General features: G+C 41.5%; 2 protein-coding genes across 3 annotated transcripts in view; one reads left to right on the top strand and one right to left on the bottom strand.

The window, feature by feature from the left end:
* The window catches only part of LOC139176096 (sentrin-specific protease 6-like), a 50,006-nt gene extending 28,635 nt beyond the window's left edge, over positions 1-21,371 (bottom strand). Inside the window, exon 1 of the mRNA XM_070795487.1 lies at positions 20,695-21,371. Within this exon, the coding sequence (XP_070651588.1) occupies positions 20,695-20,746 (52 nt within the window). The 5' untranslated portion in view covers positions 20,747-21,371. The remainder of the gene's footprint in view (positions 1-20,694) is intronic.
* Positions 1-26,536, top strand: part of FILIP1 (filamin A interacting protein 1) — a 349,281-nt gene that overhangs the window by 87,300 nt on the left and 235,445 nt on the right. The gene's annotated exons all lie outside the window — the stretch shown is intronic.

The following is a 26,536-nucleotide window of genomic DNA, read 5'->3' as shown; positions in this document are numbered from 1 at the left end:
ACCTAAGTGTAAAGTATACAACTATAAAACTCCTAGAAGATAACACAGGAGAAAAGCTAGCTGGTATGGAGATGACTCTTTAGCTAAAACACCAATGGTATAATCCACGAAAGAAAGAATTGATAAACTGGACTTCATTACAATTAAAAACTTTTGCTCTGTCAAGAAAACCAGAAAACAGGCCACAGAGTGGGAGAAAATATCTGCAAAAAAAAACAAATCTAATAAAGGACTTTATCCAAAATATACATAAAACTCAATGATTAAAAAAAACAACCTGATTAAAAAATAAGTCAAAGACCTTAACAGACATTTGACCAAAGAAGATACAGACATGGCAAATGAGCATATGAAAAGATTCTTCACATCATATGTCATACGGGAAATGCAAACTAATGAGATACCACTACCCATCCATTAAAATCGACAAAATCGGGAACACTAACACCAAATGAGGTGAGGATGCGGCACAAGCACGCTCATTCACTGCTGGGGAGAATACAGAACAGTACAGGTTTAGTTTCTTACAAAGCAAAATGCACTGTTACCATACGGTTCACAACTACACTCCTCGATATTTACCCACAGGAGCAAAAAACTAATATCCACACTGAATCCGCACACAGATATTTACAGCAGCTTCATCATAACTGGCAAAACTTGGAAGCAACCAAGATAGCCTTCAGTAGGTAGGTGGATGAACAAACTGTGGTGAATTCCATGAAATATTATTTGGGGGTAAAAAAAGAAGGAGTTGCCAAGTCATGAAACGACACGGAGGATGAAACAACCTTAAATGCCTATCACTCAGTGAAAACAAAACAAAACCCAGAAAAGTAGACCCACTGTATGACTTCACCTAGATGGCACTGTGAATAGGCAAAACTATGGAGACAGTAAAAAGCTCAGTAGTTGCCAGGGTGAGGTGGGTGTGGGGGATGGAGGGATGAACATACAGGTAGAACGATGAAGATTTTTACGGCAATGAAAATACTCTGGGATACAATAAAGATGGTACATGTCATTATACACTTGTCCCAACTCACAGACTACACCACACAATGTGCAGTCTATGGGTGAACCATAGTGTAAACTATGCACTCTTGAGAGGCTATGATGTGGCAACGGAGGGTTATCAATTGCAGCAGCCGTACCACTCTGGTAAGAGATGTTGATATTGGTGAAGGCTATGCATGTGTTGGGGTGGGAGGTATATGGCAAATCTCTGTACCTTCCTCTCTCAATTTGCTGAGAACCTAAAACTTCTCTTTAAAAAACGAGTAAAAAAAATAAGTAAACCTTTTGCATAGTTAGGGGAAAAAAGTCCTCCCTGCCCAGTTTTATTTTTTATTGGAATATAATTGCTTTACAATGTTATGTCACCTTCTGCTGCACAAGGAAGTGAATCAACTGTATGTAAAATATATCCCCCCTCCCTCATAAACCTCCCTTCCCCACCCCATCCCACCTCTCTAGGTCATCACAGAGCATTGAGCTGAGTTTCCCATGCTTTAAGCCAGGATTTTACGCATGGTAATGTACACATGCCAATCCTACTCTCCCAACTAATCCCCCCGCCGTGTCCACCTCTGTTCACCACGTCCGCATCTCTACTCCTGCTCTGGAAATAAGCTCATCTGTACCATTTTTCCAGAGAAGGCAATGGCACCCCACACCAGTACTCTTGCCTGGAAAATCCAATGGACGGAGGAGCCTGGTGGGCTGCAGTCCATGCGGTCACGAAGAGTCGGACACGACTGGACGACTTCACTTTCACTTTTCACTTTCACACATTGGAGAAGGAAATGGCAACCCACTCCAGTGTTCTTGCCTGGAGAATCCCAGGGACGGGGGAGCCTGGTGGGCTGCCGTCTATGGGGTCGCACAGAGTTGGACACGACTGAAGCGACTTAGCAGCAGCAGCAGCAGTACCATTTTTCCAGATTCTACATATATAAATATATGCAGAATGCATATATTCCACATATATGCGTTTATATATGATATCTGTTTTGCTTTTTCTGACTTCCTTCCCTCTGCATGTCAGACTCCAGGTTCATTCCTGTCCAGCTTCACTGAGTTATAACTGAACAACACTGTGTAAGTTCAAGGTGTACAGCATAATGACTTGACTTAAATATACTGTGAAATAACCTGTATGCCGGTCAATTACCATAATATGCTCAGTTAACAACTATCATCTCATACAGATGAAATAAAGAAAAGGAAGGGAAGGAAGAAAACAAAGAAAGCTTTTTTCCTTGTGATGAGAACTCTTAGGATTTACTTTAACTTCTAAATAAGTCAAACTACCACACAATTGCACTCATTCCACATGCTAGAAAGGTCATGCTCAAAATCCTTCAAGCCAGGCTTCAACAGTACATGAACCAAGAACATTCAGATGTACAAGCTGGATTTAGAAAAGGCAGAGGAACCAGAGATCAAATTGCTAACATCCACTGGATCATCGAAAAAGCAAGAGAGTTCCAGAAAAACATCTACTTCTGATTCACTGACTATGCTGAAGCCTTTATGACTGTGTGGATCACAAATAACTGGAAAATTCTTCAAGAGATGGGAATACCAGACCACCTCACCTGCCTCTGGACAAACCTGTATGCAGGTCAAAAAGCAACAGTTTGAACCAGACATGAAACAACGGACCGGTTCCAAATTGGGAAAGGGGTACATCAAGGCTATATATTGTCACCCTGCTTATTTAACTTATATGCAGAGTACATCATGAGAAACACCGGACTGGATGAAGCACAAGCTGGAATCAAGACTGCCAGGAGAAATACCAATAACCTCAGATACGCAGATGACACCACCTTTACGGTAGACTGTGAAGAGGAATTAAACAGCCTCTTGATGAAGGTAAAAGGAGAGAGAAAAAGCTTGCTTAAAACTCAATATTCAGAAAACAAAGATCATGGCATCTGATCCTATCACTTCATGGCAAATAGATGGGAAAACAATGGAAACAGTGAGACTTTTTATTTTGGGGGGGCTCCAAAATCACTGCAGATGGTGACTGCAGCCATGAAATTCAAAGACACCTGCTCCTTGGAAGAAAAGCTATGACAAATCTAGACAGCATATTAAAAAGCAGAGACATTACTTTGCCAACAAAGGTCTATCTAGTCAAAGCTATGGTTTTTCCAGTAGTCATGTATGGATGGACTGGACAATAAAAAAGGCTGAGAGCCAAAGAACTGATACTTTTAAATTGTGGTGCTAGAGAAGACTCTTGAAAGCCCTTCGGACAGCAAGGAGAACAAACCAGGCAATCCTAAAGGAAATCAGTCCTGAATATTCATTTTAAGGACTGATGCTGAAGCTTCAATATTTTGGCCACCTGATGTGAAGAGCCGACTCATTGGAAAAGACCCTGAGGCTGGGAAAGACTGAAGGCGGGAGGAGGAGACGACAACAGAGGATGAGATGGCTGGATGGCGTCACTGACTCAATGCATGTGAGTCTGAGCAAACTCCAGGATATACTGAAGGACAGGGAAGCCTGGTATGCTGCAGTCCATGGGGTCGCAGAGTTGGACACAGACTGAGCTACTGAACAACAATTATGTCATAGAGGACTATTAACTATAACCATCCATAATTTTTTACATTACAACCCCAGCACTTATCTATCCTAAAACTGGAAGTTTGGACCTTGGACCACACTCATCCAAGTCCCCCTACCTCCCTTGCCCTACCTCTAGAATCGCACATCTGATCTTTTTTTTTCTGAGTTTGGGATTTTTTGTTGTTTCGTTTTAAACTTTTTTTTTTTTTTTTTTTTAAAGATTACACATATAAGTGGGATCACACAGTATTCTTATGATCTCAGGGTCCACCCACGTTGTCACATATGGTAGGATTTCTTTTCATGTCTAAATAATATTCCACTGTATATATATCCACATCTTTATCCACTGATGGACACTTAAGATTGTTTCCATGTCTTGGCTATTATAAATAACACTGCTATGAATTGGGGGCACAGATATCTCTTCAACATAGTGTTTTTGTTTCCTTAAATATATTCCTGTAAGTAGAATTACTAGATCATAAGATTGCTGTACTTTTAATCTCCTGAAGCACCTCCATACTGTTTTCTACAGGGGCTGTACCAGTTTTACAATCCCAACTCCAATGCATGGTTACCATGGTTTCATGATAATCATTCTACAAGGCATAAGGTGATATTTTATGGTGGCTTGATTCACATTTTCCTAGTAATTAGTGATGCTAAGCACCTTTTCATGTATCTGTTGTCCATTTGTAGGCCTTCTTTAGAAAAACTGTCTATTCAAGTCCTTTGTCTATTTTTGGTTCAATTATTTGGAGGTTTTGCTACAGAGTTTTATGAGTTCTTTTTATATTCTGGATATTAACCCCACTATCAGATTCGGAAGTATTTAATAAAGTCTTTTTAAAAACCTTTTTTTAAATGTAAAGAAAACATAAGAAACAGATACACTAAAATAGATTTTCAAATTCTGTTACCCCAGCCTGGATAACTTATCACTCTGCTACAATAAAAACCAAAGAAATGAACAGTAATAAAAAAAAAAAAGGTAAAGTTACAAGGGACCAATAAGACCAAAGAATTTCATGTATCACAAAAACTGTAAGACATTAAGAAAAAAAAAACCAAAACACTATTTTTAAAATGTGCTCATAAAATTATTCTATGCATTAAAAAATAAGCAATAATTTTATAAGATGTATGCTCAATACATGTAATTCAACCAAGGTTTACTACCCAGACTATATAAAGAACCCCAACATTCCAACAGAAAACAAAATGTGCAGAAGACATGAGCAATTAAGAATAGAGGAAATACACACACATTAACCTAAAAAACAAAAAGAAACTCATAGATTACCTTTTTAGTTTACTCAAGCACCACAAGCAAACAGAACAGGGATTAACTCTAGGTTGGCACTCAATATTTTAACACTGCATGAACAATGAGTAAATTTTTAAAATACAGCAATAAAGATACTCAACCTCACTATAAACAGGGGTATTACAAATTCAAATCACCATCCGATAAACCCCTTCAGACTGGCAAAAACTAAAACATCAGACATTCTTAAGTGGGTGATGATGTGTATAAACAGGAAGTCTTAAAAAGTGCTAGTGAAAGCACTTTGGAGATCAATTTGGCAGTATCTAGGGTGAAGCTGAAATAATACATGACCCAGTAATTCCAATGCTAAGAAATACTCTAGATCAGCTGTAAACAAAGTATGGCCAGCCAACTCTGGCCAGCTGCTTGATTTTACAAGGCCCTTGAGTTAAGAATATGGCTTTTACATTTTTAAAACACTCTTCCCTGGTGGCTCATATAGGAAAGACTCCACCTGCAATACAGGAGACCCAGTTTCATTTCCTGGGTTAGGGAAGATCCCCTGGAGAAGGGAATGGCTACCTACTCCAGTATTCTTGCCTGGAGAATTCCATGGACAGAGGAGTCTGGCAGGCTACATTCCACGGGGTTGCAAAAAGTCGGACGTTACTGACGACTAACACTTTCACTTCACTTTTCACTTCAGCGGGGAAAAACAACAAATCAAACAAGAAAGATGTTTCATGTTACAAGAAAATCATATAAAATTCAAATTGCAGTGTCTATAAAAGTTTTACTGGCACACAGCCACCCTCATTTGCTTATGCATTATCTATAACTACCTTCTTGCTAAACTGGAAGCACTGCTTGAAATGCAAAGTGTAAGATATTCACTATCTGGCCCTTTACAGAAAAACTTTGCTGACCTCTCCTCCAAAGAAACACACACATGTGCACAGGGAAATGTAAAAAAAGTTCATAGTAGCAATATGAGACATCCTAAGACATTCATACTAGCAATGTATGTAAAAGTACAAAAATCAGATACAACCTAATTTCCACAAGAAAAGGAAATGCATAAATATAATGCAGTATACATTCATACTATGAAAAAGAAATAGAGCTATTCTTATCAACATTATTTAATTTCTCAATGCCGTAAGAATGAAAAGTTACAGAAGAATATAGTATGACATGATTTATAATATATTCTAACAATCTGTACGGGTACACAGGTTGAAAGACATATACATAAAGTACAAAGCAATGTATAGGAATAACTACCAAACAGAGGTTGGTGATTCCACCTGGAGTGGAGGCAGGAAGATGCAAAAACCAAAGGGTTCAGCCCAGCTTCACTGTAGCTAACACTCTACTAACACTGGATTAGTAATGTTTTCTTTAGGCGAGGAATTAGAACATGAGTTTTTGCTCTATTATTCCTTATAGTCCACACAGACATGAAGTATTTCCTAATAATTTTTTAAACTGTCACTGGTAACGTTTTAAAATAATAAAAAATAGAATTTTTTAAAAAGTATCACTGACACAGAAGTTAACTTCTGCAAATTAGAAATATAAAAGCAATGACAGAAAACCTAAAGAAAGAATTAAATGCAAAGATCAGGAAATCTCCAGCTTCCCAGTGACTCAAACGGTAAAGAATCCACCTGCAAAGCGGGAGATGCGGGTTTGATCCCTGAGTCGGGAAGATCCCCTGGAGGAGAAAATGGAAACTCACTCCAGTATCCTTGCCTGTAGAAACCCATGGACAGAGGAGCCTGGCAGGCTACAGTCCATTGGGTTGCAAAGACTCGGACACGACTGAGCGACTTCACTTCATTTCACTTTGTAATGCTTTAGTCCCAAACTTTCTCAAGAACCCGTCAAGATTCTCCAAAGGCAGTGTCTTGGAGCCCTAAGCCATCATGTTACAAGTCTGGGTACCCTGCTGCAGAGACCACATGAAGAGACCTTTATATTGCATGGAGAAATAAGGGCCCAACTTTCCAATCTGCCCATTAGACATCTGAATACAGCCACCTTGGAACGTTCAGGCCACCCAAGCTACCACTGAATAACTCCCACAGATCCTACATAAAGCAGAAAAATCACCCAGCTAAGGTGATTTTCTCAAATTCCTAAACTAAAAAAAGAAAACCAACTTTATTTTTTTGACACAGAAAACAGAGTACAGTCCAATATTATCTGAAGATGAAGCCTGAATATATTACATTCTTGGGAACAATATTAAATTAGACTTCTTCGTGAGCCACAGTCCATAATATTCTTTGCCTCAGGATGCAGCTACTGTTCACTGTTCTCTCAGTTTATCTACTCCTTCATTCCACTGAAGAAGTTTCTATGGGTTTCTATGCATCTTTCGGCAGGATGCCAACATCCAGTTAGTTCTGTCCAAGGCCAGCATCAGGCAGCAGTTTGGTGCTGCTTGTATTGCTGGAAGCATACTGATCTTCTATGGAATCGAAATATCAGTACCTTAAGCCAAAGTAATGTAGTTGGTAATATCTTTACACAGAATAACAACTCTAAAAATACAGTTATCTTGAACACAAGGTCCAAAAAAATGAATAACTTAAGAAATGATCACAAGAGACAGGTGGCTCCAAAAGTTCCTTCTGCTTCAAGGAAAGGAGAGAAGACTGTCAAGATGGCAGGGGAGTTCAATAGTCCAAGGAAAGGAGAGAAGACTGTCAAGATGGTAGGGGAGTTCAATAGTCTTGAGACAGACCAACGAAACACTGTTTAATTCTGAAAGTGCAAATGCAAAATTCAACAAGGAGAAAAATGACAGGTTCATAGTAAACTTAAAAGAAGATAAACTTGAAAGCCAGGTATAAAGCCTATAAAGGGTGAAGACAAAGGAGACTCAGGAGTTGGTACTCAAAACTTGTGAGGGAAAGGTGGAGCAAGATTTGCAGAGTTAATTACTAGAATGACAAAATTAAATCACTTTTTTATTTCCTGTGATAATAGAGAATGAAGACCAATGTGAACTCAAGAAAGCAAGTTTAAATGCCAAAACATGGAATCCCACCTCATCCAAACAGTGGCACAGGGGTTTCAGAGGCAAAGATAATACTGGTTTCCATGAAGATGGAGTCACCAGAAGTCACGGTGGTCAAGGGAGTACCTTCACCATATCGCAGATTTACTGGCAGATTCAAACAGAGGAGGTTGTGGAGGCAGAAAGTTTGCAGATCTTTTTTTCAATATAGGAAAGACAAGAAGGTTATTACATAGTCTACAAACAAGTCTCTGGAAATTTCTCGCTCTTCCTGTCCTTAAAACTGGCTTCAATCTTTCCAAAAACTAAAAAAGTACATTTGCTATATACTATAAACAAGCACTATTTGCTTTCTTCTCCTTGCTATATTTCAATGATTATGAGGTTAATGTGGGAAGAAAAAACTCTCCTGTTAAAAACTAAGCATGAAATGTACTTGAAATAACAAAAAAACTCTCCCAAATCAAGACCAGAATATGGCTTGCTCTCTTACTTCTCAAGCCTGTCGTTTCAGATGGTTTCAAGGTAGTTGCTGGCTTGGGAGGAGGCACAGGGTCCACAAGTCCCAACTTGCCTAGGGCTGCTCCAATTTTAGTACTCAAAGTTAGTATCCACAGGAGACAAGAGGTCCTAATTTTTGGTGATGAACACAGAAGGCTCTGAGAAGTACAAAACACTAAGGTAGCCCCCAAAAGGGGGCTAAAAGTAACACTGTTGTTAGTGTCAAATGGATACTGTACAGCTACTTTCTGTTTCTTAGGTGATGTAGGCAACCATAATTGGCAGTTCACAATAATGGATCATCCATTGTTGCATCACTCCAAGTAACATGACTTAAGTGCACAACTGAAGTGGGTTGTAATTGTGATCAATAGCCTGCCTTTGACTTTCTGGATTAACTGCTGTGTTCTGTACTGAAACACCATTTAGTTTTAGTACTGTAAACAGTGGTGATCATATTTTCTAAGAGATTAGGTAATGAAAATGAGAAGAATTACAATAACAACTCCAGCATATCACTGAATGAAAGAAAAAAAGGAAGGAAAAGTTTCTAACACTCCTCTTTTCTTCCTTTTGCTTGCTTGGTTTCAGAAATTCTTCAATCAGTCCCTAATCAAAGAAAAATTAACCAATGACTATGTTGCAGTTTAAAAGACGCTTACTCCTTGGAAGAAAAGTTATGACCAACCTAGACAGCATATTCAAAAGCAGAGACATTACTTTGCCAACAAAGGCCCGTCTAGTCAAGGCTATGGTTTTCCTGTGGTCATGTATGGATGTGAGAGTTGGACTGTGAAGAAGGCTGAGTGCCAAAGAACTGATGCTTTTGAACTGTGGTGTTGGAGAAGACTCTTGAGAGTCCCTTGGACTGCAAGGAGATCCAACCAGTCCATTCTGAAGAAGATCAGCCCTGGGATTTCTTTGGAAGGAATGATGCTAAGGCTGAAACTCCAATACTCTGGCCACCTGATGTGAAGAGTTGACTCACTGGAAAAGACTCTCATGCTGGGAGGGACTGGGGCAGGAGCAGAAGGGGACGACAGAGGATGAGATGGCTGGATGGCATCACCGACTCGATGGACGTGAGTCTGAGTGAACTCCGGAAGTTGGTGATGGACAGGGAGGCCTGGCGTGCTGCGATTCATGGGGTCGAAAAGAGTCTGACACGACTGAGGGACTGGACTGAACTGATACTGCAGTTTTCATTCCAATCCCAAAGAAAGGCAATGCCAACGAATGTTCAAACTACTGCACAACTGCACTCATCTCACACACTACCACAGTAATGTTCAAACTGCTCAAGCCAGGCTTCAACAGTATGTGAACCATGAACTTCCAGATGTTCAAGCTGGATTTAGAAAAGGCAGAGGAACCAGAGATCAAATTGACAACATCCACTGGATCGTAGAAAGGGCAAGAGAGTTCCAGAAAAACATCTAATTCTGATTCACTGACTACACTGAAGCCTTTGACTGTATGGATCACAACAAACTGGAAAATTCTTAGAGAGATGGGAATACCAGACCACCTTACCTGCCTGCTGAGAAATCTGTATGCAGGTCAAGAAGCAACCATTAGAACCAGACATGGAACAACAGACTGGTTCCAAATTGGGACAGGAATACGTCAAGGCTGTATATTGTCACCCTGCTTATTTAATCTATATGCAGAGCACATCATTCAAAATGCCAGGCTGGATGAAGCACAAGCTGGAATCAAGATTGCCAGAAGAAATACCAATAACCTCAGATATGCAGATGACACTACCCTTACAGCAGAAAGTGAAGAAAAACTAAAGAGCCTCCTGATGAAAGTGAGAAAGGAGAGTGACAAAGTTGGCTTAAAACAACATTCAAAAAATGAAGATCATGGCATCCAATCCCATTACTTCCTGGCAAATAGATGGCGAAACAACGGAAACAGTGAAGACTTTATTGGGCTCCAAAATCACTGCGGATGGTGATGGCAGCATGAAATTAAAACATACTTGCTCCTTGGAAGAAAAACTATGACCAATCTAGACAGCATATTAAAAAGCAGAGACACTACTTTGCCAACAAAGGTCCATCTAGTCAAAGCTGTGGTTTTTCCAGCAGGCATGTATGGATGTTAGAGTTGGACCATAAAGGTGAGTGCCGAAGAATTGATGCTTTTGAACTGTGATGTTGGAGAAGACTCGAGAGTCCCGTGGACTGTGAGGAAATCCAACCAGTCTATCCTAAAGGAAATCAGTCCTGAATATTCACTGGAAGGACTAATGCTGAAGCTGCAACTCCAATACTTTGGCCACCTGATGCGAAAAACTGACTCAATGGAAAAGACCCTGATGCTGGGGAAGATTGAAGACAGGAGGAGAAGGGGACAACAGAGGGTAATATGGTTGGATGGGATCACTGACTCGATGGACATGAGTTTGATCAAGCTTCGTGAGTTGGTGATGGACACGAAAGCCTGGCGTGCTGCAGTCCATGGGGTCACAGAGTCGGATATGACTGACTGACTGAACTGAACTGATTTATGTTGCTATTTATATCTTTGAGAAAAGTTACAAATGTGTGCTCTATTTTTTTCTGTCTTCCTTTAGCTTCCTAATCTGTCTAGAAATTAGAAACTTTTGGATCTCAAAAGAACTGTAGTTCTCAAGTTCAAGAAACAATATGACTCTGTTGAAAGTATTTAAACTACAACAAGAACAAAACACCAAAGAGGTATGCGAGAGGAAAAATGGCTGCAAATTCTTTTCCACCGTTCCTGATGATGTTCCCCTCCCCTTGAATCTGAGCTGGCTCTGTGGCTTTCTGGCCAATCAAATGTGACAGAGGTGACACTGTAATTTCTGAAGTTGGGCCTTAAGACATCTGTGGCTTCGGCTTTTGCCCTCGTAGAGAGATCAAATTGAATCAATGAATGTTAAGTCCCCATAATTCCCTATTATTTTTTCCTTCTCTTGTCCAGCCCCCATGCCCCTAAAGATTAAATAGGTAAGAAGAATGGGAAAGCAAAGGGATAAAGAAGGAAAGGAGGGAAGAAAGAAGGAAAGGAATGCTGAAGGAGGTTAAGGCTCTAGCACAGGTCCCAGGCTCCAGTTCTGCTGATGCCCTAACTTGCTTTAGGTCATATAACCCCTCTAGACCTCCTGATCTCCTCAAATTGTCAACATACTTTTGTAATGGCAACATTACATTACAATATACAATGTTATTGTAGCAACATTACAGTAACATTACAGTACAATAACAACTAATTAATAGAAGTCTAGATGTAGAATACATAACTTCATTCTCTTTTCCTCTCTCACTAGTCACTCTAGAATATCAAGAACGATCAGCTAATATACCTAGGGAAAGAAAGGTAGTAAGTGAAAGAAAGTAAAAACTAGAATTCAAGTAAGAGAGAAGGCAAGCATTAAGAACAGAAAAGCAAGAAAAGTTTTTCTCTTTTCTACCTGCTAAGAAAATAAATATAAAATAAACATAATACCAACTTATACATAGTATTTGGAATTACATGCCTGGAATTGTTCTAAGAGTTTACTATATATTAACATGTTTAATCTTCAGGGCAACCGTATGAAGTAACTGCAGTTATTATCCTTGTTTTACAGATATGAAAACACAGAGGTTAAATTACTTATCCAAGATTGCAGTGCCCGTAAGTATAGAGTTATAGAAGATGAATCCTAGCATTCTGGCTTTTGACTTCATGTTCTCAATGCATCTCTTATGAAAACTGCTTCCATTTCATGTGAGGTTCTACTAGACTGTTTCATGTGAGTACAAGAAATCAAGTGATAAGTAGAATTTATCAAGTCAACTGGAATGCAACTAGGAAATATACATAGCTAAACCACTAAATAAGGAATGACACCATGGTATAGTTTCTAACGGTAGCACAATCAAAAGAGGAAGGAGTGGGGCTAAAACGAAGAACTTTGCGGTGTGACCCCCCTGAGCAGGCCAACATTGAAGACCTTGCTCACAACAGGGCGAGCGTGCTAAGTCCCTTCAGTCACGTCCAACTCTCTAGAACCCCATGGGCTGTAGCCCGCCAGGCTCCTCTGTCCATAGGATTATCAAACAAGAATACTGGAGTGGGGAGCCATCTTCTCCAGGGGAACTTATTGACACAGGGACTACATCAGTGTCTCTTATTTCTCCTGCACTGGCAGGCAGGTTCTTGACCACTATCACAATTTCAGTTCAATTCAGTTGCTCAGTCATGTCTGACTCTTTGCGAACCCATGAACCGCAGCACGCCAGGCCTCCCTGTCCATCACCAACTCCTGGAGTCCACCTAAACTCATATCCACTGAGTCGGTGATGCCATCCAGTCATCTCATCCTCTGTCATCCCCTTCTCCTCCTGCCCTCAATCTTTCCCAGGATCAGGGTCTTTTCCAATGAGTCACTTCTTCTCATCAGGCGGCCAAAGTATTGGTGTTTCAGCTTCAACATCAGTCCTTCCAATGAACACCCAGGGCTGAGCTCCTTTAGGATGGACTGGTTGGATCTCCTTGCAGTCCAAGGGACTCTCAAGAGTCTTCTCCAGCACCACAGTTCAAAAGCATCAATTCTTCGGTGCTCAGCTTTCTTTATGGTCCAACTCTCACCTCCATACATACTAGAAAAACCATAGCTTTGACTAGACAGACCTTTGTCGGCAAAATAATGTCTCTGTTTTTTAATACGCTCTCTAGTTTGATCATAGTTTTTCTTCCAAGGAGCAAGCGCCTTTTAATTTCATATTGCAGTCACCATCTGCAGTGATTTTGGAGCCCAAGAAAATAAAGTCTCTCACTACTTCCATTGTTTCCCCATCTATTTGCCATGAAACGAGACTGGATGCCATGATCTTCATTTTTTAAATGTTGAGTTTTAAGCCAGCTTTTTCACTCTCCTCATTCACTTTCATCAAGACGCTCTTTTGTTTCTCTTCACTTTCTGCTACAAGGGTGCTGTCATCTGCATATCTGAGCTTACTGGTATTTCTTCCAGCAATCTCGATTCCAGCTTGTGCTTCATCCAGCCTAGCATTCGCATGATATATTCTGCATATAGATTAAATAATAATCAGGGTGATAATATATAGCTCGACGTACTCTTTTCCCAATTTGGAACCAGTCTGTTGTTTCATGTCTGGTTCTAATGATTGCTTCTTGACCTCCACACAGATTTCTTAGCAGGCAGGTAAGGTGGTCTGGTATTCTCATCTCTTGAAGAATTTTGCACAGTTTGTTGTGATCCACACAAAGGTTTTGGTGTAGTCAATAAAGCAGAAGCAGACTTTTTTTTTTTTTCTGGAATTCTCCTCCTTTTTCGATGATCCAGCAAATGTTGGCAATTTGATCTCTTGTTACCCTGCCTTTTCTAAATCTAGCTTGAACATCTGGAAGTTCTCGGTTCGTGTACTATTGAAGCCTGGCTTGGAGAATTTGGAGCATTACTTTGCTACCATGTGAGATGAGTGCAATTGTGCGATAGTTTGAACATTTTTGGCGTTGCCCTTCTTTGGGGCTGGAATGAAAACTCATCTTTTCCAGTCCTGTGGCTACTGTTGAGTTTTCCAAATTTGCTGGCATACTGAATACATCACTTTCACAGCATCATCTTCCAGGATCTGAAATAGCTCAACTGGAATTGAATCACCTCCACTAGCTTTGTTCGTAGTGATGCTTTCTAAGGCCCACTTGACTCCACGCTCCAAGATGTCTGACTCTAGGTGAGTGATCACACCATCGTGGTTATCTGGATCATGAAAATCTTTTTTGTAGAGCTCCTCTGTGTATTCTTGCCACCTCTTAATATCCTCCTCTCCTGTCAGGTCCATACCATTTAAGTCTTTTATTGTGCCCATCTGTGCATGAAATGTTCCCTTTTCTAATTTTCTTGAAAAGATCTCTTAGTCCTTCCCATTCTGTTGTTTTCCTCTATTTCTTTGCATTGATCACTAAGGAAGGCTTTTTTCTCTCTCCTTGCTATTTTTTGAACTCTGCATTCAAATGGGTGTATCTTTCCTTTTCTCCTTTGCTTTTTGCTTCTCTTCTTTTCTCAGCTATTTGTAAGGCCTTCTCAGACAACCATTTTGCCTTTTTGCATTTCTTTTTCTTGTAGATGGTTTTGATCACTGCCTCCTGTACAAGGTCATGAACCTCCATCCATAGTTTTTCAGGCACTTTGTCTATCAGATCTAACCCTTAGAATCTATTTGTCACCTTCACTGTATAATCATAAGGGATCTGATTTAGGTCATACCTGAATGGTCTAGTGGTTTTTCCCTACTGTCTTCAACTTAAGTCTGAATTTTGTAATAAGCACCACCTGGAAAGCCCCTATTCATATTCATGGAATGCCAATCATTTAGGAGAAATGGTACTTTAGTTCAGGAGATGTGGTGAAGTATTTACTATCCCCCGTAAAAATGACAAACGGATTGGATTCTGAACTTGACTTGTATGTAAAAATAAAGTATAATTAAGGGAAAATGGAAAACACTTTTCATTTGGAAACATAAGCAGTTTTGCTGGATAGAGGACACCACCAATCTCTTGAGTTCAGACCACTCTCTTCAACTAGTAGACAAAGTCCACAAAGGGAGAGGGGCCCAGAATGAAAACAAAGTAGTAAATACACACAGACACACACACATATGAAAGGGGAAGGATAAAAAAATGGGAAAAAATATTGGTTAGGCAGTTAGTTTGTAGAAGAAAAAAGATAAAGGGAAAGAAAGCTATTATAGAATGAACAAGAGCACTATAAAAAAAAAAAAAAGAAATGAGAGGAGTTAGACTTGCCAGAGGTTCCACAGGTGAGAAAAGGAGAGTATCAAAAGAGAAGAGGAGGAGCTAACTAGCAGCACCTTTGCCCTATACCGCAAGTCTCCTAACTGACCTCCCTGACCTTCTTCTGCCCCTCCCTAGAGCATTCTTCAAGTGGTAGACCTTGACGCTCTTTTGAAACAAATCTGAGGATGTTAACCCAAGTCTCTTGTAACACTCTCCTTACTACCACCATATGGTCCTCTCAGTTCCCTAAACAAATCAGGTTTCCTCTATTGCATTCGCCCTGGCTAGAAAATGCTCTCTCCACCTTTCCCTCTCCTAGTCACCCTCCAAACTGCCCTCAGTTCACTTCAGTCGCTCAGTCGTGTCCGACTCTTTGCGACCCCATGAATGCAGCACCCCAGGCCTCCCTGTCAATCACCATCTCCCGGAGTTCACTCAGACTCACGTCCATCGAGTCGGTGATGCCATCCAGCCATCTCATCCTCTGTCGTCCCCTTCTCCTCCTGCCCCCAATCCCTCCCAGCATCAGAGTCTTTTCCAATGAGTCAACTCTTCGCATCAGGTGGCCAAAGTACTGGAGTTTCAGCTTTAGCATCATTCCTTCCAAAGAAATCCCAGGGCTGATCTCCTTCAGAATGGACTGGTTGGACCTCCTTGCAGTCCAAGGGACTCTCAAGAGTCTTCTCGAACACCACAGTTCAAAAGCATCAATTCTTCAGCACTCAGCTTTCTTCACAGTCCAACTTTCACATCCATACATGACCACTAGAAAAACCATAGCCTTGACTAGACAGATCTTTGTTGGCAAAGTAACGTCTCTGCTTTTGAATATGCTATCTAGGTTGATCATAACTTTCCTTCCAAGGAGTAAGTGTCTTTTAATTTCATGACTGCAGTCACCATCTGCAGTGATTTTGGAGCCAAAAAAAATAAAGTCTGCCACTGTTTCCCCATCTATTTCCCATGAAGTGATGGGACCAGATGCCATAATCTTTGTTTTCTGAATGTTGAGTTTTAAGCCATTTTCACTCTCCTCTTTCACCTTCATCAAGAGGTTTTTTAGTTCTTCTTCACTTTCTGCCAATAAGGGCGGTGTCATCTGCATATCTGAGGTTATTGATATTTCTCCCGGCAATCTTGATTCTAGCTTGTGCTTCCTCCAGCCCAGCGTTTCTTATGATGTACTCTGGATATACGTTACATAAGCAGGGTGACAATATACAGCCTTGATGAACTCCTTTTCCTATTTGGAACCACTCTGTTGTTCCATGTCTAGTTCTTTTTTTTTTTCCCTTTTTTTTTCTCTCTCTCTCATGTCTAGTTCTAACTATTGCTTTCTGACCCGCATATAGGTTTCTCAAGAGGCAGGTCAGGTGATCTGGTATTCCCATCTCTTTCAGAATTTTCCACAGTTTATTGTGATCCAGACAGTCAAAGGCTTTGGCATAGTCAATAAAGCAGAAATAGATGTTTTTCTGGAACTCTCTTGCTGTTTCGATGATCCAGCGGATGTTGGCAATTTGATCTCTGGTTCCTCTGCCTTTTCTAAAACCAGCTTGAACATCTGGAAGTTCACGGTTCACGTACTGCTGAAGCCTGGCTTGGAGAATTTTGAGCATTACTTTACTAGCATGTGAGATGAGTGCAATTGTGCAGTAGTTTGAGCATTCTTTGGCCTTGCCTTTCTTTGGGACTGGAATGAAAACTGACCTTTTCCAGTCCTCTGGCCACTGCTGAGTTTTCCAAATTTGCTGGCATACTGAGTGCAGCACTTTCACAGCATCATCTTCCAGGATTTGAAATAGCTCCACTGGAATTCCATCACCTCCACTAGCTTTGCTCGTAGTTAGATCAAATTCTCATTATTATAAATAATCTCCATTTGTTGTACTTGACATCTGTAATTTTACACTTACAAGTATGATTATTTGATTACTGACTCTCTTCACCGGACTGGAAACTCCACCAGGAAATCCCCCCTGCCTCCACTCTGCCTCTCAGCACAGTACCTACAACATTATAGTTGCTCAATAAGTATCTACTGAATGAATGAACAAAAGAAACCTCCCAAACTATCACAAGAGGGAAAGGGGCAGAAGACAACCTTAAGTGAACAGAAGAGAAAGGAACAAATCAAAGAGGGGGAAGAAAAAAATTCAGTACAAATGGCCTAATTCAATTCACACCATTTCAGTGTGATACTATACTGACAAAATAAAACACAATAGTAACCAGTAGCTCTCTTTTTCCCTAATGAAGGTAGGAAAAGAATTGGAATTAGTATTTTACTTCATAGTTTATGAGAATGCAAAGCAGTACTTGGAACACGGACGACAAACCAGCACCTCAAACTTAAGATGATGAAAGCAGAGCTATGAGCTTCTCATTCCTCTACTCCATCTCAATAAATGGGAGTCCCCCCCACCCCCATGAAAACCTCAAACCAAAACCCTAGGAGTCATCTCTGATTCCTGCTTTTCTCTGATCCTCAATATGCAATGCATTAAGAAGTTCTCAAACAGATCTTCCATCTATCCACCCCTCTTTCCTGATGGCCACTGCTACCATCCTAATCCAAGCCTGTCTGTTTTTCAGACTGCTACAATATTCTCCTAACTAATGGCTCTGCTTTTACTGTTACTCTGCTCTAATTTACTCCAGGTGCAAAGCGATTTTTTAAAAAAGATAAATTGTGTCATTAACTCCATTGCCCCTTCAATGATTTCCTACTTTTCAGAATCAAATAAAAATTCATGAACTTTCATGATCTGCTCTCGTATCTGTGCTTGTTACTGTGTTCTGTACTTATTACATTTCAGCCATAATGATCTTTTTTTAAACAAATGAAATCCTGTATCATCTTGGAACCTTTACAGGCATCGTCCTCTCTGCCATACTCTAGTCTCACAGTTATTACCTTAACACACGTGTGACCTCCTCAGGAAGGCCTTTCATGACCTTAACACTATGGAAAATGGCTTTTTCCATGTATTTCTTAAATAGTCTTTAGTACACTATCATCTTCTTCTTTATTTCATTAACAACAAATACAGATGCTCCAGGTGCAAGAAATATGATGGTGAAAAGAAAAAGTTATTGCTTTAATGGTGCTTGTATTTTTATAGGACTTAAAAACATGAAGACAAATTTATCATGTGAAAAATGCTACCACGAAAAATAAAACAGAGGAATACCATGTTTGTACATTTGAGTGTGGCAGCATGACATTTTAAGTAGGCTGTCAGGTCTGAGCAGATCTAAATAAAGAAGGAAACTATGCAAAAAAAAAAAGTGGTAAGATTGTTCTAAATGGATTAATTTTTAATTATAAAAAGTCCCTCCTACTAAAATATAAGTCCTATGAAGGAAAGGACCCTATCTATCTTATGCACTGCTGTCTTTACTTTGGTAAAGTGCCTAGCACAGAGTAGGCTGATATAAATATTTGATGAGTGAATATTTGGCAAGTTATATTGAAGTATCTCATCATTAAAAGCATGAAGAACCAAAAGAATTAAATATAAAAAAATATAAGTAGTCCTAAATATCATTCCACTTATTTAGTAGTACTAAATATCAGCCCCTTATGCTCATATTCTAAACACGGCACCATTCACTTGCTTACGCAAACGCTGAAACAGAAGTGATGAAACTCAATTTTTTCCACTACAGGAATTCATAGACCCTTAAGTTAGCATAAGCTAAAACCAAAAGGAGAAGGCAATGGGAGCCCACTCCATTTTCTTGCCTGGAAAATCCCATGGGCAGAGGAGCCTGGTAGGCTGCAGTCCATGGGGTGGCTAAGAGTTGGACACGACTGAGAGACTTCACTTTCACTTTTCACTTTCATGTACTGGAGAAGGAAATGGCAACCCACTCCAGTGTTCTTGCCTGGAGAATCCCAGGGACGGCGGAGCCTGGTGGGATGCCATCTATGGGGTCGCACAGAGTGGAACACGACTGAAGTGACTCAGCAGCAACAGCTTTAAATTTACCTCAGCCCTGTACCTGTTGGCCTTACTTATGCTCCTTCCATCCTCCCAATGTTCATCACATAGCACCACCTGTAACACAAGCTGCACCACTCTCAGCCTCTGACAGGCAACTAATCAGCCCAAATGAGAATGGAGGTAGAATGGAAGAAATATGAAGTGAAGCCAGAAAACTCACAAGCTTCCCACATCTTCTTACTACAAATCTCATATAAAACTCTCATCATTTTTAAATAAAGGCTGGTTTGCATAACAAGGTAAAAAAATTTTTTTTTGTTCTGCTATACTTTAAGGAAGAAGAATTAAGAATATTAATATTTCTTTTCCTACTCACTTCTATTGGTCTCTATTTGTTCACTGGACTGAGTACCTACTGTGTTCCAGGCACTGTTCCCAATGCAGTTAAGAAAACTGTAAACACGGCATAAGCATCCTTTGACACCCTCTTACAAGACTTTGTACCATAGTGAAGTTGTACTATCTTAATTCAGAAATGTTTCCAGTTATTTTTAAAGTACTGCCTATATCCCATGTGAAATTCATCTTTGCAAAATCATCCAGAGGAGTTAATCCTTTTTTTTTAAACAATCACTACACAGCAGACAGGCCTGCTCTCCCGAACTGACTAATAAACCCAATTACCAGCATAAACAGTGAATCCACAGTCAAATTAAGCAATGAACATTACAGTTCCTGATCCACAACTACAACGAATTTAGCTGTATTGGGGGATCTTTTTACTTGGCCAAAGAGCCAATACTGTAACACCACCTCCAACAATAATATGTAGCTTTCCTTAACATTGGCTTAGTCTACCTACAACAGATGTTTAACTTTTTCCTCACAAGTGAATAAAAATGGAATCACTCGAGCTTTGTCTGTTAGCTTGGGTGACGACCCCCAAATTGATACTGTGTATCTCGTTCTCTTTTCCCAGATAACTTCCTAAAATATGTTCAGTCAAACACATTTCTTAGGGCCAGGCCTAATCTGAATGCTGGCTGCAAAAGGAAGCCTGAAGCTCTGCGAAACAGAAAGGCCTGCGGGGCGGGGGGGAGGCGGTGCGTTACAACAAGCTCCAGAAAACTACGTCTCCCCTCCCAAAGTGGTCTGGCCCCCGATTTCACCCAACCTTTTAGCAACTTGAAACTTTTCACAAACACCAAACAAGAGCCGAGCGCAGTCGGCTCTCATCCCTAGGCCAGCATAGAGAAAGCAAAAAAAAAGGTCAAAAAAAAGACACGCGTGCAGTCTCAGAGGACGCCCAGAAACTCCGGCTCGCGGCCGGTCCACCGCCGCCCCCTCACAGCCTCCCGGCTCCCGGCCGAGCCCCTCGCCAGGGCGGACTCGAACCCGGCGCCCCCGCAGCACCTTCCCTCCCAGCCATCGCCCCGGAGCCCCCGCCCCCCCGGTCCTCCGCCGCCCCTCAAACCCACCCGGCGCCCGTCACCGAATATCCGGGAATCAGGGGCCCACATTTTCCTGTCTCTGCCCACCCCCAACCCCCAAAAGGGCAGGAATAGACGTACCTTCCAGAAAAGTAATCTCCCCGGCGCTGCCGTCGCTCTTGCCAGCTGCCATCTTCCTCCTCTCAGGCCGTCGCCGCGTTCGCCAGGATGAGGGGCCGCGCCGCAAGAGGGTAGCCGCCGCAGGGTTGCGGGCCTAGGACTCGGCCGTGAGGCGGGCGACGCTGCCTCGTCCGGACGGGCCTACACAAAAGCAGCCGGCTCCCAGGGCCTATCCGCGGGCGGGCGGCGAGGCCCGCAGCCTGGGCTGGCTCAGGCCCCGCCGGGCGAACGCGAGCGGCGACGGCGGCGTCGGCGCTTCCCGGGCCCGGTGCCTCTCGGCCCGCGACTACCCATCCACCGCCCGCCTAGGCCGCCCTTGAAGCTTCCCCCAGCCGCGGGCCCGCAGGAAGAGGGGGGGCAGAAGGCGAGCACACAAATAGGGTTCCCTCGGTCCCGGGCCGTAAAATGGCCGCACCTCCAGGGCCGTAAAATGGCCGCACCCGCCGCGCCGGAGCGGCGAGGCCTCCGCGACCCACAGGCGCCCCCTGGGGCCCTCCGCTCCCAGTGCCGTCGCCGCCGCTACGGCCGTCCGCCCACCCCGCCCAGGCGCGAATGCATCAGCCGAGGCCTCTGCGACTGTCCATGTGGACAGGGGTGGGTCTCAGCTGCCACCGCCTCGCGTCCGTCGCCACAGCAGCTCCAGCCGCCGCAGCTCCTCCCCCACGGACGCTGCTGCTGCTGCCGCCCGGCTCCCGCTTCCGCCCCGCCGCAGCCACCACCAACGCCGCCGCCCCCAGGGCGGCTCCCCCTCAGGACCCCGGGCTCTCTCGCGGGCGGAGAGGCTGCGGCGCCGCGCAGAGCCCCCCGCCCGGCCGCCCGGCCCTCGGTGGCGAGGGCCCAGCGCGGCGCCGGCTCGGCCCACACACGCCGGGTCCGGGTCGCTGGCGGGCCGGCTCGGCCCACACACGCCGGGTCCGGGTCGCTGGCGGGCCGGGCCGGCGCTGCATTCGGCCTCCGTGGCAGCACGGTGGCCTGAGAAAGGACTCTGAGTTTATTCCTTTGAGGAGGCCTTCGGGCTTAGACCATAGCCAACTGGAGAGAAAAGGTCGAGTGAGGTAGTGCGATCACACGTGTGGAGAGTGATTTGTGGCCTTCTTCATTAAAAAAAAAATGTTTTCAAGGTAATTCATCAGGGAAGTTGCTACAGTACCCTTTGGATGCCAGTGTAAATTTTTTTTTTAAATCGTGTCTTTTTGTGCACCTGAAACTTCAAAAGCCGTCCCTCTGCCTTACCAGTCCACTCAGGCCTTGTGACTACAGGTGACTGTGTCATGTTCGTTTTTCTTTTCTTTTTTTTTATTAAAGAAATGTCATGTTCACTAATGAATATTTGGAAAATACAGAAAAGGAAAGAAGTTAGGCATAGTCCCACCACGAAACTCACGACTCCTTTTGGTGTGTAGTCCAACAATCGAACATTTTTCTTAAATCCCTCACTGTCTTCCCTGGAAAACACACACACACACAAATGTATGCTGTATATCCATGAAAATTCAACAGCAACTAAAATGATACAGGAAAACTATGACTGAGTCAATCAAGGAATGAACTATTTTAATTGCCCTAAGGCCAAGGTATAAATCAAAAAACTTTGTTTAAAACTTCTTTTAAAGTCTTTTCCTAAGATGAACTAATAACCTTTCCTGACTTAGTAAGAGTGAGATAATGAATATGTTATCATTTGCTATTTTTGTTGCTTGAGGAGACTGAATGGTAGTTGTGATGGTCTATGGCAAAGAGTCTGTGCCAATGACAGTATCCTGCTCAGGCTGGTAGATCATAGCCACATGTGGGTGACTGGACTCATCTGTACAGATTCTAAAGTGAACTTTTGGAAAGAATTTTTGAGGTTAAAATCCATACATGCGTTGAAAATGGAAGAACGTGCCAGAAGTCTAGGAATATGGCCTCGGAAAGCAGGAAAAGGCAAGGAAATGAATTCTTCCCTAGAGCTTCCAGGGAGCAAAGCTGACATCTGGATTTCAGCCCAATGAGACAGATGTTGGACCTCTGCCCCTACAAAACTGTAAGATAATAAATTTCTAAATTGCCAAATTAATGGTAGTTTATTACAGCAGCTGTGGAAAACTAACACCCATGAAATGAGTAAGAAGGTGCAGTTACAGAAAAGATGTCTTTTAAGCAATCTAAGTTAGGATCTTTCAAAGTCCACTATTTTATTTTTAAGTAGTGTGAATTTCAGTTTATTTCTTTGGTATTCCTTGATTCCAGTTTTAAAAGAGAAATACCGATTAAACCAATGGGTCTCAAACTTCAGCATGCATCAAAATCACCTGAAAAGGCTTGTTAAAACAGATTGCTCTGCCCCTCCGCTGTAGTTTCTGATTCACTGGGTCTGGAGTGGGCCTTAGATTTGCATTTTTAACAAGTTCACTGGTGCTGCAGGGGACCCACAATGTGAAACCCTCTAGATTAACTGTCTCTAGATTCCTTTCCAGTTCAGTTATTCCTACTCTATGAGTCTGCAATTTACTAATACAAGTGAAGTTATCAGTTTCCATATTCAGTATAAAATTAAAGATATTTTCAGAAATCACTGTTCTTCCATATAAATATGATCAACTAAGAATTGATGGTATCATGTATCCCTTTATCCAGGATTCGGGGCCTAGAAAACTTCAGATTTAGGATATATCCCTGAAACAGGTGTATTTAGTATGTATGCAAATATATACTTAGAGTATTTACAAATATTTAATTATTAACTCTTTTATATATACAATTTGAAGCTCAGAGATATTACTTAGAATGCCTTTGGATATTAGAAATATGACTAATTACAAAACCAATTCTCTGAGTTAGCCATTCAGTTTTTATTAAAAGGCCTAACGTGTCTTTATTGTTTAAATTTAGCAAATTCCATTCAGATGTCAATGAACTTGTTAGTTTCTGTATTAAACAGTTTAATTCTGGTACATAAGATAAAGAAAAATTAGACTCAGATTTGGGTGAATGAGTAATTACAATGGATATATTAAGCTACTTCATTTTTTCTAAATATTCCATTAAAGAAAATACAGGAAAAAAGGAAAATAAAAATAGGGTACTGCTGCCTAAAATGCTAACTCTAATCCATAGCTTTGCCAATCTCTTTTTACTCCCTCTGGTCACCTGCTCTCAAGGTTAAACCCTGGACCTACCTGTCTTCCAAACTCGCTGTAATGTGGCTGGAGACAGTAATTCAAAAATCCCTGTCTCCAATCACAACCACTGTGACCATTTGCAATCTCACCACAATCCCTAAACACACCCTAATGCCTTCTCAACATTCCCACTCTCCTTAATCCACTAGAATTTGTCTTCTTTGCAGCAGAATGTGCTGATTCTACACTTTACAATCTTTGGGATGTTTTGACCACACCATACGGTTGAGAGCTTTGCAGGCAGTGTGGCCTACCGAAACTGTTTCAAAATCATGTATTCAGGGGTCTCCATATCATGAATGCCTTCAGTTTATGTGCAATCTGAGCCCTTGAAGAAAGAATAATCAGTGGTAATGACCAGTGGACCAGCATTTTCGAGGCTACAATCCTGTGCAGGTAGAATTCAGAAGAAAACAGAACTGAAAGAGTTCACAGGATTCGTTGGAAGGATGGAAGAGTGTGAGACCCTACCCAAAGCTTCTGCTCTCCTGGGATTGTCTGTTCATTAATTGTGTTGCCATTCACTCAGCTTCACAAACCAGAAACCTAGAAATCATTCTTGACTCTTTTTTTTTTTTAATTAAATACGTCTTCAGTCTATGGTACTTTTTCCCATTCTAGTGGCCCCACCCTAGTCCTAGGATCTATCACCTCTCAGCCACACTGCAGTAATAAGCACTTCAAACAGATCGTTCCTTGTTCTCTCTGCCCCTCCTCTAATCCATTTCTCACACAAAAGCCACAGTAATCTTCTTTTTTCTTTAATATGAATCAGATCAAAGCACTTTCAGTTTAAAACCATTCAAAGGTTTCCCACTGCTCTTAGGATAAAATCCTAAACCTTTAATTGATCTACCAGGCCCTCCCTTCCTACTTTACTGACCTCATCTTGCATCATTTTTACTTCTTAATTTTGCTCCAACCGCTTTGTACTTGGCTTCAGTTCCTCCAATACTTCTTTTCTACTTCAGGGCCTTTAAACATGTTTTACCTTTTATCTGTGTCTACAATCTTACACCAGTAGGTTAATACATTTCTACATTCAGATGAATACAAGTATATATAAACAAGTGGATACAGTATATTTAAAATAATAATTGCCAAGGAAACTTCAGAGTTCTAGAACCCAGACTCCTTAAAGACTAACATAATCCTTTCAGAGGTCCAGAAAATATCTTTGCCCAAAGTTACATTGTGGTAGAAATTTAGGAAAGATACCCTAAAAGGGATCAATAGTCCAGGTATGAACCCAGGGTTTGGCTTTGAAGATTTTGCTGAAAAGACTTGACCTAGGAATTGACAAAAGGAAGTGTGGTATTGGTAATAGATACATAGTAACACAGCTTCCTCTCTGTCTATAGCTATAAATTCTTTGTATCACAGCTGGTGTTTCCTCTATTTTAGCCAGATTTAAAATGCTGTTTGTAAAACTATACTTGAATAAACTGACTCTTACATTATGCTGGTGGACCTTAATAGTTATTAATAGAATAGTGACCCAATTTTATTTTTTAAAATTTCTTAATGCAGATTTTGATACAGTAGGTCAGGGTAGAGCCTGGGATTTTCAGGGTTTTTGTTTGTTTACCAGGCCACACAGCAAGTAGGATCTTAGTTCCCTGACTAGGGATTGAAACCATGACCCCTTAACTAGAAGTGCAGAATCTTAACCACTGGACTGCCAGGGTAGTCCTGCAACCCACTTTTAATACATATATTTCCTTGAAAATGCACCTATAAATCTTATTCTTTTAAACACTACACGTAGAAGCATATGGTTAGTCCATGACTAAATACAAGTTTCAAAAGACAATTAGAGATTCTGCAAATTATGTCTGGTTGATGGTTTTTGAAGGGCAAAGTACATTTGTGTCAGATGCACAGTGTGGCCAAAAAGTTTTGAAAAATAATAAAAAGAAATGAACCTTGAACGTTTTTAATACATGAGAATCTTGTATATGTTTTTGTTATATGTTTATCTAATGTAATTTACTTTGCCAACAAAGGTCCGTCTAGTCAAGGCTATGGTTTTTCCAGTGGCCATGTACGGATGTGAGTTGGACTGTGAAGAAAGCTGAGTGCTGAAGAATTGATGCTTTGAACTGTGGTGTTGGAGAAGACTCTTGAGAGTCCCTTGGACTGCAAGGAGATCCAACCAGTCCATTCTGAAGGAGATCAGCCCTGGGATTTCTTTGGAAGGAATGATGCTCAAGCTGAAACTCCAGTACTTTGGCCACCTCATGCGAAGAGTTGACTCACTGGAAAAGACTGATGCTGGGAGGGATTGGGGGCAGGAGGAGAAAGGGCCGACAGAGGATGAGATGGCTGGATGGCATCACCGACTTGATGGACGTGAGTCTGAGTGAACTCCGGGGGTTGGTGATTGACAGGGAGGCCTGGCCTGCTGCGATCCATGGGGTCGCAAAGAGTCAGACACGACTGAGCAACTGAACTGAACTGAATGTAATTTCTGCATTATAATATTCCACTTCACTTTCAACTTGTTGATCATTTTTGCTCTTGTTTAATCCTGCTATGCTTCATGTTCCTTCCAGTTCTTTTAGACAATGCTTTTCTGTCCCTCTTTCATGTTCCAGTCTTTTCCCTAGGACTTGATCATGCAGTTTAGTTGCTAAAAT

This window comes from Bos indicus, chromosome 9 (genome assembly GCF_029378745.1).
Source record: "Bos indicus isolate NIAB-ARS_2022 breed Sahiwal x Tharparkar chromosome 9, NIAB-ARS_B.indTharparkar_mat_pri_1.0, whole genome shotgun sequence".
Taxonomy (NCBI): Eukaryota; Metazoa; Chordata; class Mammalia; order Artiodactyla; family Bovidae; genus Bos; species Bos indicus.
This window is presented reverse-complemented; position numbering and strand designations above follow the sequence as displayed.